Below are 12,019 nucleotides of genomic sequence, written 5' to 3'. Positions count from 1 at the left end.
CAAATTGTTGCTAGTGCGCGTGTCCATCGTGACGTCATGGGCCAACAATGTGGAAGATCCGAGCTCCATGTTTGCTTTATGCGCTTTTGAGCACTCTCATTGGAACGTACGGGGCTTCCCGCCGAACACTGTATCCAGTTCTCCTATTACATCCATGAGTCCAATGGGAGTGTCGCCACTCTGTCTTTCTCTATCACTCTGACCCTGTGATGTGAAGCTGCTGGTTTATCTGTATTTTGCTAGCTTGCTAACTTTCCACTGTTCATCACACACGTTACTAGCTAGTGTGTGATACATTTTTGGGGGCTTTAATCGTTACTGTGCTGGAGAGGATGTTCATTTTACTTGCACAGTGTGATAATTGTACATTTTATTTCAGTATTTGTTAATATTTGTTATTTTTAATATAATATTGAATATTTGTTCATTCCTTTGGCTACAGGCTTGGCTAAACATTTGACATAATATAAACAATATGATATTCAAACTTTTGACTGCTTTCTTTAATAACTACATAACACAGTACTTGTACTTTTACTTTCAGTACTTGAGTAGTACATTTAAAATTTACAATTAAAACTACTTGCAATACTGAAGTACAAAACTTTTTGAATACTTTAGTACTTCTACTTAAGTGTGGTGCTTAAAGAGCACTTCAACTTCTACTCAAGTCACTTTTTTGATAGAGCACTTGTACTTTTACTCAAGTATGGGTCTGTAGTACTTGTCTGGTGCTGAGTGTTAAGACATAGGCCTCCTTTTTGACACAACCACAAGGGGAAATTACAATTACAATTGTGTATTCTGGAGCCAGGCCCAGATGGAGGGCTCGTCAACGAGCGTCTGGTGGCCGAGTTTGCCACGGAGCCCGGCCGGGCACAGCCCGAAAAAGCTACGTGGCATACATCTCTCCATCCCATGGGCCCACCACCTGTGGGAGGAACCGCTGGGGTCGGGTGCGCTGCCACACGGGTGGCAGTGAAGGTCAGGGGCCTCGACGGACCAGACCCGGGCAGCAGACGCTGGCTCTGGGGACGTGGAATGTCACGTGGGGGAAGGAGCCGGAACTTGTGCGGGAGGTGGAGCGCTACCGGTTACATCTGGTGGGGCTTACCTCTACGCGCAGTCTCGGTTCTGGAACCATACTCCTGGATAGGGGTTGGACTCTTTTCTTCTCCGGAGTTGCCCAGGGTGTGAGGCGCCAGGCAGGTTGGGGATACTCACAAGCCCCCGGCTGAGCGCCGCTACGTTGGAGTTTAACCCGGTGGACGAGAGGGTCGCCTCCCTACGCCTGCGGGTTGTGGGGGGGAAAACTCTGACTGTTGTTTGTGCATATGCACCAAACAAGAGTTCGGAGAATTCGGCCTTCTTGGAGACCTTGAGTGGAGTCCTGATTGGGAGGAACGGCCTCCCTGATCTAAACCAGAGTGGTTGTTTGTTGTTGGACTTCTGTGCTAGTCATGGATTGTCTATAACGAACACCATGTTCGAACATAGGGATGCTCATAAGTGTACTTGGTACCAGAGCACCCAAGGCCAAAGGTCAATGATCAATTTTATAATCGTTTCATCTGATCTGAGGCCATATGTTTTGGACACTCGGGTGAAGAGAGGGGCGGAGCTGTCAACCGATCACCATCTGGTGGTGAGTTGGGTCATGGGGTGGGGGAACACTCTGGACAGACCTAGTAAGCCCAAACGGGTAGTGCGGGTAAATTGGGAACGTCTGGAGGAGGCCCCTGTCCGACAGACTTTCAACTCACACCTCCGGCGGAGCTTTTCGTGCATCCCTGTGGAGGCTGGGGTCATTGAACCCGAGTGGACAATGTTCAAAGTTTCCATTGCTGAAGCTGCGGCGAGGAGCTGTGGTCTTAGGGTCTTAGGTGCCTCAAGGGATGGTAACCCACGAACACCGTGGTGGACACCAGTGGTCAGGGAAGCCGTCCGACTGCAGAAGGAGTCTTTCCGGGATATGTTATCCCAGAGGACTCCAGAGGCAGTTGCAAGGTACCGAAGGGTCCGAGAAGTTCGGAGAAGACATGGAGAAGGACTTTCGGTCGGCACCAAGGTGCTTCTGGAAAACCGTTCGCCACCTCAGGAGGGGGAAGCGGTGAACCATCCAAGCTGTGTAGAGTAAGGATGAGACGCTGTTGACCTCAACTGAGGAGGTAATAGGGCGGTGGAAGGAGCACTTTGAGGAACTCCTAAATCCGACTAATACGCCCTTTATGGTAGAGGCAGAGCTGGAGGATGATTGGGGATTGTTGCTGAGGTAGTTAAACAACTCCACAGTGGCAAAGCCCCAGGGATTGATGAGATCCGTCCAGAAATGCTTAAGGCTCTGGGTGTGGAGGGGTTGTCTTGGTTGACACGCCTCTTCAACATTGCGTGGAAGTCTGGGACGGTGCCTAAGGAGTGGCAGACCGCGGTGGTGGTTCCCCTTTTTAAAAAGGGGGACCAGAGGGTGTGTGCCAATTACAGGGGTATCACACTTTTCAGCCTCCCCGGTAAAGTCTACTCCAAGGTGCTGGAAAGGAGGGTTCGGTCGATAGTCAAACCTCAGGTTGAAGAGGAACAATGCGGATTCCGTCCTGGTCGTGGAACAACGGACCAGATCTTTACTCTCGCAAGGATCCTGGAGGGAGCCTGGGAGTATGCCCAACCGGTCTACATGTGTTTTGTGGATCTGGAGAAGGCGTATGACCAAGTGCCCCGGGAGATACTGTGGGAGGTGCTGCGGGAGTACGGGGTGAGGGGGTCCCTTCTCAGGGCCATCCAATCTCTGTACCAAAGGGAGAGCTGTGTCCGGGTTCTCGGCAGTAAGTCGGACTTGTTTCAGGTGAGAGTTGGCCTCCGCCAGGGCTGCGCTTTGTCACCAATCCTATTTGTAATATTTATGGACAGGATATCGAGGCGTAGTCGGGATGGAGAGGGGTTGCAGTTCGGTGGGCTGGGGATCTCATCGCTGCTTTTTGCAGATGATGTGGTCCTGATGGCATCATCGGCCTGTGACCTTCAGCACTCACTGGATCGGTTCGCAGCCGAGTGTGAAGCGGCTGGGATGAGGATCAGCACCTCTAAATCGGAGGTCATGGTTCTCAGCAGGAAACCGATGGAGTGCCTTCTCCAGGTAGGGAATGAGTCCTTACCCCAAGTGAAGGAGTTCAAGTACCTTGGGGTTTTGTTCGCGAGTGAGGGGACAATGGAGCGGGAGATTGGTCGGAGAATCGGCGCAGCGGGTGCGGTATTACATTCAATTTATTGCACCGTTGTGACGAAAAGAGAGCTGAGCCAGAAGGCAAAGCTCTCAATCTACAGGTCAGTTTTTGTTCCTACCCTCACCTATGGTCATGAAGGCTGGGTCATGACCGAAAGAACAAGATCCAGGGTACAAGCGGCCGAAATGGGTTTCCTCAGGAGGGTAGCTGGCGTCTCCCTTAGAGATAGGGTGAGAAGCTCAGTTATCCGTGAGGAGCTTGGAGTAGTGCCGCTGCTCCTTTGCGTCGAAAGGAGCCAGTTGAGGTGGTTCGGGCATCTGGTAAGGATGCCCCCTGGGCGCCTCCCTAGGGAGGTGTTCCAGGCACGTCCAGCTGGGAGGAGGCCTCGGGGAAGACCCAGGACTAGGTGGAGGGATTATATCTCCAATCTGGCCTGGGAACACCTCGGGATCCCCCAGTCGGAGCTGGTTAATGTGGCTCGGGAAAGGGAAGTTTGGGGTCCCCTGCTGGAGCTGCTACCCCCGCGACCCGATACCGGATAAGCGGACGAAGATGGATGGATGGAATTATGTATTCCAACAAGACAGTGGAGGTAGTTTGAGGAGGCTGCCAGGAGACAAATGAGAGCGAGAGACAGCCCAGAAAAGAACAACAGAAACACAAATGACAGATTACACTAAATGGATTTAGAGTGTGACAGTGCAACATTACAGCAAACCTTGTTGTTACCCAGCAGTGATATATTGACAAGATAATGGCTCCTCTGTCTTGCTCTTCACATTTCTTCTCTTTACCTTATTCAGTCCTCATTACCGTCTCACCATGCTACAGGTGCTGGTCATATAATTAGAATATCATGAAAAAGTTCATTTATTTCAGTAATTCCATTCAAAACGTGAAACTTGTATAATGTATACATTCATTCCACACAGACTGATATATTTCAAGTGTTTATTTCTTTTAATTTTGATGATTAGAACTGACAACTAATGAAAACCCCAAATTCAGTATCTCAGAAAATTAGAATATTGTGACAAGGTTCAATATTGAAGACACCTGGTGCCACACTCTAATCAGCTAATTAACTCAAAACACCTGCAAAGGCCTTTAAATGGTCTCTCAGTCTAGTTCTGTAGGCTACACAATCAAGGGGAAGACTGCTGCCTTGACAGCTGTCCAAAAGACGACCATTGACACCTTGCCCAAGGAGGGCAAGACACAAAAGCTAAAGAGGCTGGCTGTTCACAGAGCTCTGTGTCCAAGCACATTAATAGAGAGGCAAAGGGAAGGAAAAGATGTGATAGAAAAAAGTGTACAAGCAATAGGGATAACCGCACCCTGGAGAGGATTGTGAAAGAAAACCCATTCAAAAATGTGGGGGACAGTCACAAAGAGTTGACTGCAGCTGGAGTCAGTGCTTCAAGAACCACCACGCACAGACGTATGCAAGACATGGGTTTCAGCTGTCGCATTCCTTGTGTCAAGCCACTCTTGAACAAGACACAGCATCAGAAGCGTCTCGCCTGGGCTAAAGACAAAAAGGACTGGACTGCTGCTGAGTGGTCCAAAGTTATGTTCTCTGATGAAAGTAAATTTTGTATTTCCTTTGGAAATCAAGGTCCCAGAGTCTGGAGGAAGAGAGGAGAGGCACAGAATCCACGTTGCTTGAAGTCCAGTGTAAAGTTTCCACAGTCAGTGATGGTTTGGGGTGCCATGTCATCTGCTGGTGTTGGTCCACTGTGTTTTCTGAGGTCCAAGGTCAACGCAGCCGTCTACCAGGACGTTTTAGAGCACTTCATGCTTCCTGCTGCTGACCAACTTTATGGAGATGCAGATTTCATTTTCCAACAGGACTTGGCACCTGCACACAGTGCCACAGCTACCAGTACCTGGTTTAAGGACCATGGTATCCCTGTTCTTAATTGGCCAGTAAACTCGCCTGACCTTAACCCTATAGAACATCTGTGGGGTATTGTGAAGAGGATGATGCGATGCGCCAGACCCAACAATGCAGAAGAGCTCAAGCCCACTATCAGAGCAACCTGGGCTCTCATAACACCTGAGCAGTGCCACAGACTGATCGACTCCATGCCACGCCGCATTGCTGCAGTAATTCTGGCAAAAGGAGCCCCAACTAAGTATTGAGTGCTGTACATGTACTTTTCATGTTCATACTTTTCAGTTGGCCAACATTTCTAAAAATCTTTTTTTGTATTGGTCTTAAATAATCTAATTTTCAGAGATACTGAATTTGGGATTTTCATTAGTTGTCAGTTATAATCGTCACAATTAAAAAGAAGGGAGAAATGGACTTTTCAGCATGAGCCTGTCTCTCTCAGCCCCTACCATTATATCACTTGTCTGCTGTACACCTGACTGTCTTATAGGCTATATGTATTAGCCCTCCTACACAATCTGGACTGTGGTCATAACATCTACATCTTATAACTTATTCCCTGACATATTGTTCTTAAAGTATATTATTTATTTTCTTGGTTGTCAAGCAATTCTGTTAATATTTAATAATAAGCTATTGCACTGTTCACTTTTGCACTACCACCATTGCACACACTCTACCATAGTCTCTTATCATGGTCATTGCATCACTTGGTCAGTCCATACCAGACCTTTGTAATCACTTCACAAATTGTTAACTCTTAAAATTTCTGTGATTGATTTTTATACATGTGAGATATATGTGTGTATGTGTGTTTGTTGTGTTATGGTTGTCCAAGCTACTGGATGCCTAAAAGTTCCCTTGGGATGAATAAAGTATCTATCAATCTTTTGTCCTGTCTTTTCCTTTACATTTATACGTTCTCTCGGCCACAGGTGACTTCTTTCTTCAGTGATAAGGCAGGGGATGTTCTGTATTTTGCTCATTATTGTCACGATTTGCCAGGAAAAGTAAGGCTTGGACCCAAATGCAAAGAGTGCAGGCAAGGGTATGTTGAGCAGAGGATTTATTAAACAAAAGCAAAGTTCATACCAACAGAGGAAGTCCAGAATGCAGTCGGCAAAACTAATTCCAAAATGTGGAAAAAACAAATGAACAGGAAATACGAACGCAGAGATAACAAGGTAGACTCCAAATCTGAATACACCAACAGTACACGCTGCAACAGAAGAAAATGAACCTACAAGACACCAAGGAAACACAAAGACTAAATACACAGGGTAATGAGAAAACAAGCAACATGTGACACTAGGCTGGGGAACAGGTGAAACACAGGGCTGGGAGAACAATCTAAAAAGGCGGGAAAACACAAGACAGGAAGTAAAACAAGACAAGATCAGGGAGGAAAACAATAACTACAAAATAAAACAGGAAACAGAACATATACAGAAACATACAACCATGACAATTATAAGCAAATCTCATGAAAACACCAAAACCATCAATGAATTTTTCCTAATAACAAATATTATCTGTACAGTTAAAGTGATATATTACAAAATATTTCAGTATCTATTAATCTGTAAATTATTTTTTGTCTTTCTTTTGTCTATTTTCTGTTTATACAACATAAAAAAAAAAAGTGAAGAATGCCCATCACAATGTCCTAGAGCACACGGTGATGTCCTAAAATTGGCCAAAACCCCAAAATATTAAATTGACTATAATGACAGACCAAGAGAAGCAAAACATTTCCACAGTACATATGAAAACCTGGAACCATGAAATGTTTGGTATTTTTGCTTAAAAAAATGGCATAAACCATGTATCAATTATGAAAATACTGATATTTCTGTTCTGTTTCTGATAACTGTGTTTATCTGTTTAGATTTTTTTTTTCTCTTGTCAAATATTGGACACTTACACTTATAATACTGGATTATACTATAAATACTAAAATGAAACAATCTGAGAGGGAAAAAACGAACTTTGGTTAAACTGCTCACAACTCATATTCAAGTAGACGTTGAATTGTTTTAAGGTGTTACAAGTGATAAGTTAGAAATTGTCATAGGCCTCCATTGTTGTCCAGAACTATTAAAATCAAATCAATGAGCCACACTGTTGCACAATGTACACACCGTCCTGCTGCTGTAAAAACTCACTAGAGCACCAAAATCCACCTAATGCACATTTTTATGCTGATGACATTTATTTCTAAGTCAGGCTCTTTAACAGATTTGATTTAGTTCTAGATGACTCTTTAATTTGAACTCCACATCATCAACTTGTGTAAAAAAAAAAGAAGAAAAAGGTTGCTTTTCCCTCTTAGATAAAAAAAAGGCTTATTTCAGCCACTTTTGTTTGCTTTTGCTTGAATATGGGAATGTACTGTACATTCTTGTATCTTCTTAGGATTCTGAAAGGATCAGAAAGGTTCTTACACATTACTATACACTGAGGTTGGCTCTATTAAACCACCACAGCCAAATCATCTTAAATGAATCAAAATGTATTCAGCTAAAATATGTGAACAGCTCTTTTCTGCCTGTAGTCTTCAACATTTAGATCTATTCTGTTCTAAATTGCAAAATGTTATCTTTTTGTGTGACTTGAAATAATTGCTGCAGGAACTGTGTTGTCTGTCATGTTATTTGCCTGTAACTTACAGTTTATACTGCCCATCCTGGCCAGGATGCTCTTGAAAAAGAGACTTTCCTGGTTAAAATGAATGGTAGTAGTATAAGGGCTACCATTTATTTCTGTTTGACTAACATTTGGCAAAACAAACTGAAGTGACCAGCTGTTTTAGTAGCCTAATATATTTATCATTTGTTTCAAACTATATATGTGTGAGCCGTTTTTAAACATGTATTTCTTCAGTAAGCTGACAATAAGAAAAATATAGAATAATGCCAACTTTGTCCATTACACCTTCACTGGCAAATATTCCAGTTCCTCTGACCCACGACATAAAGTCATAACCCCTCATCTCTCTGCCAATGTCCTCAGAGAGAAACTAACATCCACAGAACTGAGAAATGGTGGATGGTCAAAAAAACAACCTGACAACTATTTTTGCGCCCTGTGGTTGAATGTTGGTACAGTCTGTCTGGATACTAGGTGTGAAAACTGTCTGGTACATATTTCTTTTCACCCGCTTTCATCCACATTTTCACTCTTCCTATTGCTTTTTTTCTCCCCTTTTCACCTTGAAATCCACATTATTCCAAGCAGCTCAAGGCTAAAAATCTCGCACTGAGCTCCTGACAGTTGTTACAACAAAATAGTTAAATATATATTGTGATAAAAAATTATTTGGGAGTTTTAGGGCCAGCAGCTGGATCCAGATGTGTCCTTTCATTTTAAATAACCTTACCTTGCCTAAACACAAAACATCTTAATACCACATTAGGACATGTTGACACTTCGTGGCTAGACAATGAGATGTTATATTCCTCTATACAAAGCAAATGGACATTAAAAGAAAGAGGCTCTCTGACGTGCTTTGGCGACACGCAGGTGTAAAGAGGCAATATGTGAAAAACAAACATGTCCGCCTTCTTGTCTACTTGTAATCCAGATGCAGTCTTCATCCTGAGATCAGTCTGAGCAAAGACGAGGGACAGGACAACAAACATAATCTCCTACTGATCCGGTAAGACAAGATAGAAGATGATATTTGATGAAGCAAAGCTGTTCTTGAGACATGGATTTTCTTCTTTATAGATACATGCACTTCATGTTCTACGCATTTCAGCGTTGCTAAAATATTCTATATGCACCTGAATTTTCTCTCTCTCTCACACACACACACACACACACACACACACACACACACACACACACACACACACACACACACACACACACACAATTACTTTTTTTCCCAGGTCAAGTCTTTTGTGTTCTGTCTTTTAGTTCCTGGAAGCATGCATGCTCTGTACGTGTCTGTGCTGCTCTATTTTCTTCTCCTCGGCTTCCTGCCTCCTACAGGTATGTCAGCAGCTCATACACACCATTACATATTAGGGGACTTGACATTGTGATACACAGAAATTCTGAAATGATGGCCCAGGTGTGAAATAATGGTCACACCCTCTTTCTGCCACTGTCTTCTTTGACAGGAGCAGAGGAGAGCGATGCAGCTGGCACGAGAGGGGAGAGAGAGAAACGAAGCCTACCCTACTGGGGAATGTGGTCGTCAGACTTTTTTGGGTGGTTGGAGGAGCTGCAAGCCCAGGCAGCTCACGACGGGATGCAGGACCTGGCTCGTACCTTCTGGGCTCACTTCCCTATCGGTAGCCAGCTGGGCTACGATAGTCCCGAGTCTGACTCTCAACCTGAGGAGTGAGGCAGAGCGAAGATGAGATATTTAAGAGTCTGAGGGAGAGTAGAAGTGCATTTGTTTTAGTAGGTGTACCTAATAAACTGGCAACACTATTTTGCGGTTAATACTGCTATGCTTTATTTTGAATGCAGGCCTTTTTCATGTAATGGAGGATTTTTACATTGTTGTATTGGCACTTTTTAAAGAATCTGAATACTTGTTGTTATCTGAGACTGGTATCTGAGACTCCAAACTGAAGTAATTCATTATTTTCCTGTAGCACACTTCTAAACATGTCATTAGTTAAAAATCCTGTTTATAAGCAATTCTCATAAAATTAAGAAAAGTGAATGTTAAGGTGATAAACAATGATACATGTCTTTTATTGAGCTGTTAAAGTGGGCGCATGGTCTCAAACAGAACATTAGGGTTAAATGGAAAGTTGAAGTTGAAAATTCATCAATCTGCACACCTTTTAGGTAATAAAAGGTTTTCATTGCATTCTGACTTTGAGTTTGTATTTTATTGATTATTGAGTGAACTTTGAGAGGCATCTGAGATGACTGCGTGCAAAAGAGTCAGACACTAAATTAAATTTGATGCCGGTCACAACGCTCAGATTGTCAAGTCAACTGTGGGAAGAAAGATGGAAGCAGAGACAAAGAGTTAGATAAGTGGAGGAACAAAAGGAGTACATTGTGTTTACTTAAAGGTCCCATGGCATGACATTTTCACTTTATTTGTTTTTTTAACATTAATATGCGTTCCCCCAGCCTGCCTATGGTCCCCCAGTGGCTAGAAATGGCGATAGGTGTAAACCGAGCCCTGGGTATCCTGCTCTGCCTTTGAGAAAATGAAAGCTCAGATGGGCCAATCTGGAATCTTTCTCCTTATGAGGTCATAAGGAGCAAGGTTACCTCCCCTTTCTCTGCTTTGCCCGCCCAGAGAATTTGGCCCACCCATGAGAGAGGCATCATGGCTTTCAAACAAAGCAAAGTGGCAGTTGGTCAAGGCCACAACCCCACTCTCCACCTCCATAAATCCACAGACATCTGTTTTTGATGAGCATTTTTCTATTTCCCATTGGCAATGAAAATACGTGCCTTAGGACAGTGAGCCTGTGTTACGACTCACTGTAAGTAGAAGCCAGGGACTCGACCTGCTCCTTCAGAGGCATCTGATGAATTCAAACACAGAATCAAATCAAATCATATCTATAGGTCTGCACTGAGAGTGGAAGCTTTCACTATGCTTTTCAGCACAAGGGTCATGACTCAAGACAGTTCAGTTCAATCTACTTCAGAATGAGCTGACTGCTGGTCTCTTCTCTTCAATGCCCCGTGTGAGTCTGCAGCTGAATTCTGCTTTTGTGGGAAAGCTGGAGAAATGCAGGCTTCATAAAAAGGATGTAGACACTTTTGTCAGAGCCTGAACCATGAAAAAAGTAAAGCAAGAGTTCACAAACTCTTCATCTGTATTCTTCAGCCTTCAATCTCTTTCAGTCTTTTGCGTTGTCGCTCACTTCACATTCTTTCCAAATCCGTCATGAAAGTAGTGCAATCGTCTGCCAGTTTCCTGCATTCCAGCTCAGCTTGTGAGAGACAGAGACTTTGTAGTTCCAAACCAATCGCTTTCCCTCACACACGCACACATCCATCATATTACAAGTTCAAGCCCAGTCAAGTGAGAATTTTTGAAAATAAAACCTCTATAAAGTAACACTTTATCATTCAATCTAGTATCAGGAAGGCTGTGATTACTGTATGTACAGCTGCTTTGTAGGGATTCAATAACATATTCATACACAACATAGTGACACAGCGAGGATTAAAATTAGACTGTGTAACTTTTTTTATAACACAATCTTCCCTTTACAAATGAAAAGTAGAATTCTAATGCACACTTTCTCAATTTAATTCACTCAGCACTTACTCACTTAGTTGATCTGGTATGACCAGTAGATGATGGTTACAACAGCCCAGTTCTAGGGATGGGTTAGGGTTCGGATAAAGTACACGCTTCGTTTGAAGATAACAGTGGTATCTGCCTGGGCTAAAGGGTTTTTAAGTTAATAATCCAAGGGGGAAGTTTAGCTGGAGCTTAAATTGTAAAAAAAAACAAAAAAACAATTAGCCTGAAATATTTCAAATTCATGCTGCATTCAGCTAATTACAATTTAAATTCACTGCAGTAGTTACTAAAAAAACAAAAAACATTCTTGGCCTCTATGTTCTTGGCTGATAATGACACTTCTACGGTGGCCCTGAAGTGCAAATCACAACAGCAAATAGAAAAACACAACGGCAAATAGGAAAACAGAACAGCAAATATGAAAACACAACAGAAAATAGGAAAACACGACAGCAAATATGAAAACACGACAGCAAATATGAAAACACGACAGCAAATATGAAAATACGACAGCAAATATGAAAACACGACAGCAAATAGGAAAACACGACAGCAAATAGGAAAACATGACAGCAAACATGAAAACACGACAGCAAATAGGAAAACAAAACGGCAACTTCTACTGGAAAAGGTAGGGCCTATCTAGCAGAGGACGGAGCCTCC

At 43.3% G+C, this 12,019-nt stretch overlaps 1 protein-coding gene across 1 annotated transcript; it reads left to right on the top strand.

The window, feature by feature from the left end:
• Positions 1 to 8,664: 8,664 nt before the first annotated feature.
• On the top strand, positions 8,665 to 9,952 carry otos2 (otospiralin 2). The gene is made up of 3 exons (XM_078262825.1): positions 8,665 to 8,773; positions 9,037 to 9,111; positions 9,243 to 9,952. The coding sequence occupies exons 2-3, from the start codon at positions 9,048 to 9,050 to the stop codon at positions 9,467 to 9,469; spliced, it is 291 nt and encodes a 96-aa protein (XP_078118951.1). The 5' UTR covers positions 8,665 to 8,773; positions 9,037 to 9,047; the 3' UTR covers positions 9,470 to 9,952.
• The last annotated feature ends 2,067 nt before the right edge of the window (positions 9,953 to 12,019 follow it).

The sequence above is a fragment of the Sander vitreus genome, chromosome 11, assembly GCF_031162955.1.
Source record: "Sander vitreus isolate 19-12246 chromosome 11, sanVit1, whole genome shotgun sequence".
Lineage (NCBI taxonomy): Eukaryota > Metazoa > Chordata > Actinopteri > Perciformes > Percidae > Sander > Sander vitreus.
Note: the sequence above shows the minus strand (reverse complement) of the source record. Positions and strands in the feature narration are given on the sequence as shown.

Coding starts and splice junctions, on each gene's coding strand:
- otos2 (XM_078262825.1), top strand. CDS start 9,048: ATGCATGCTCTGTACGTGTCTGTGCTGCTCTATTTTCTTCTCCTCGGC. Junction 9,112..9,242: donor CGGCTTCCTGCCTCCTACAG/GTATGTCAGCAG, acceptor CTTCTTTGACAG/GAGCAGAGGAGAGCGATGCA.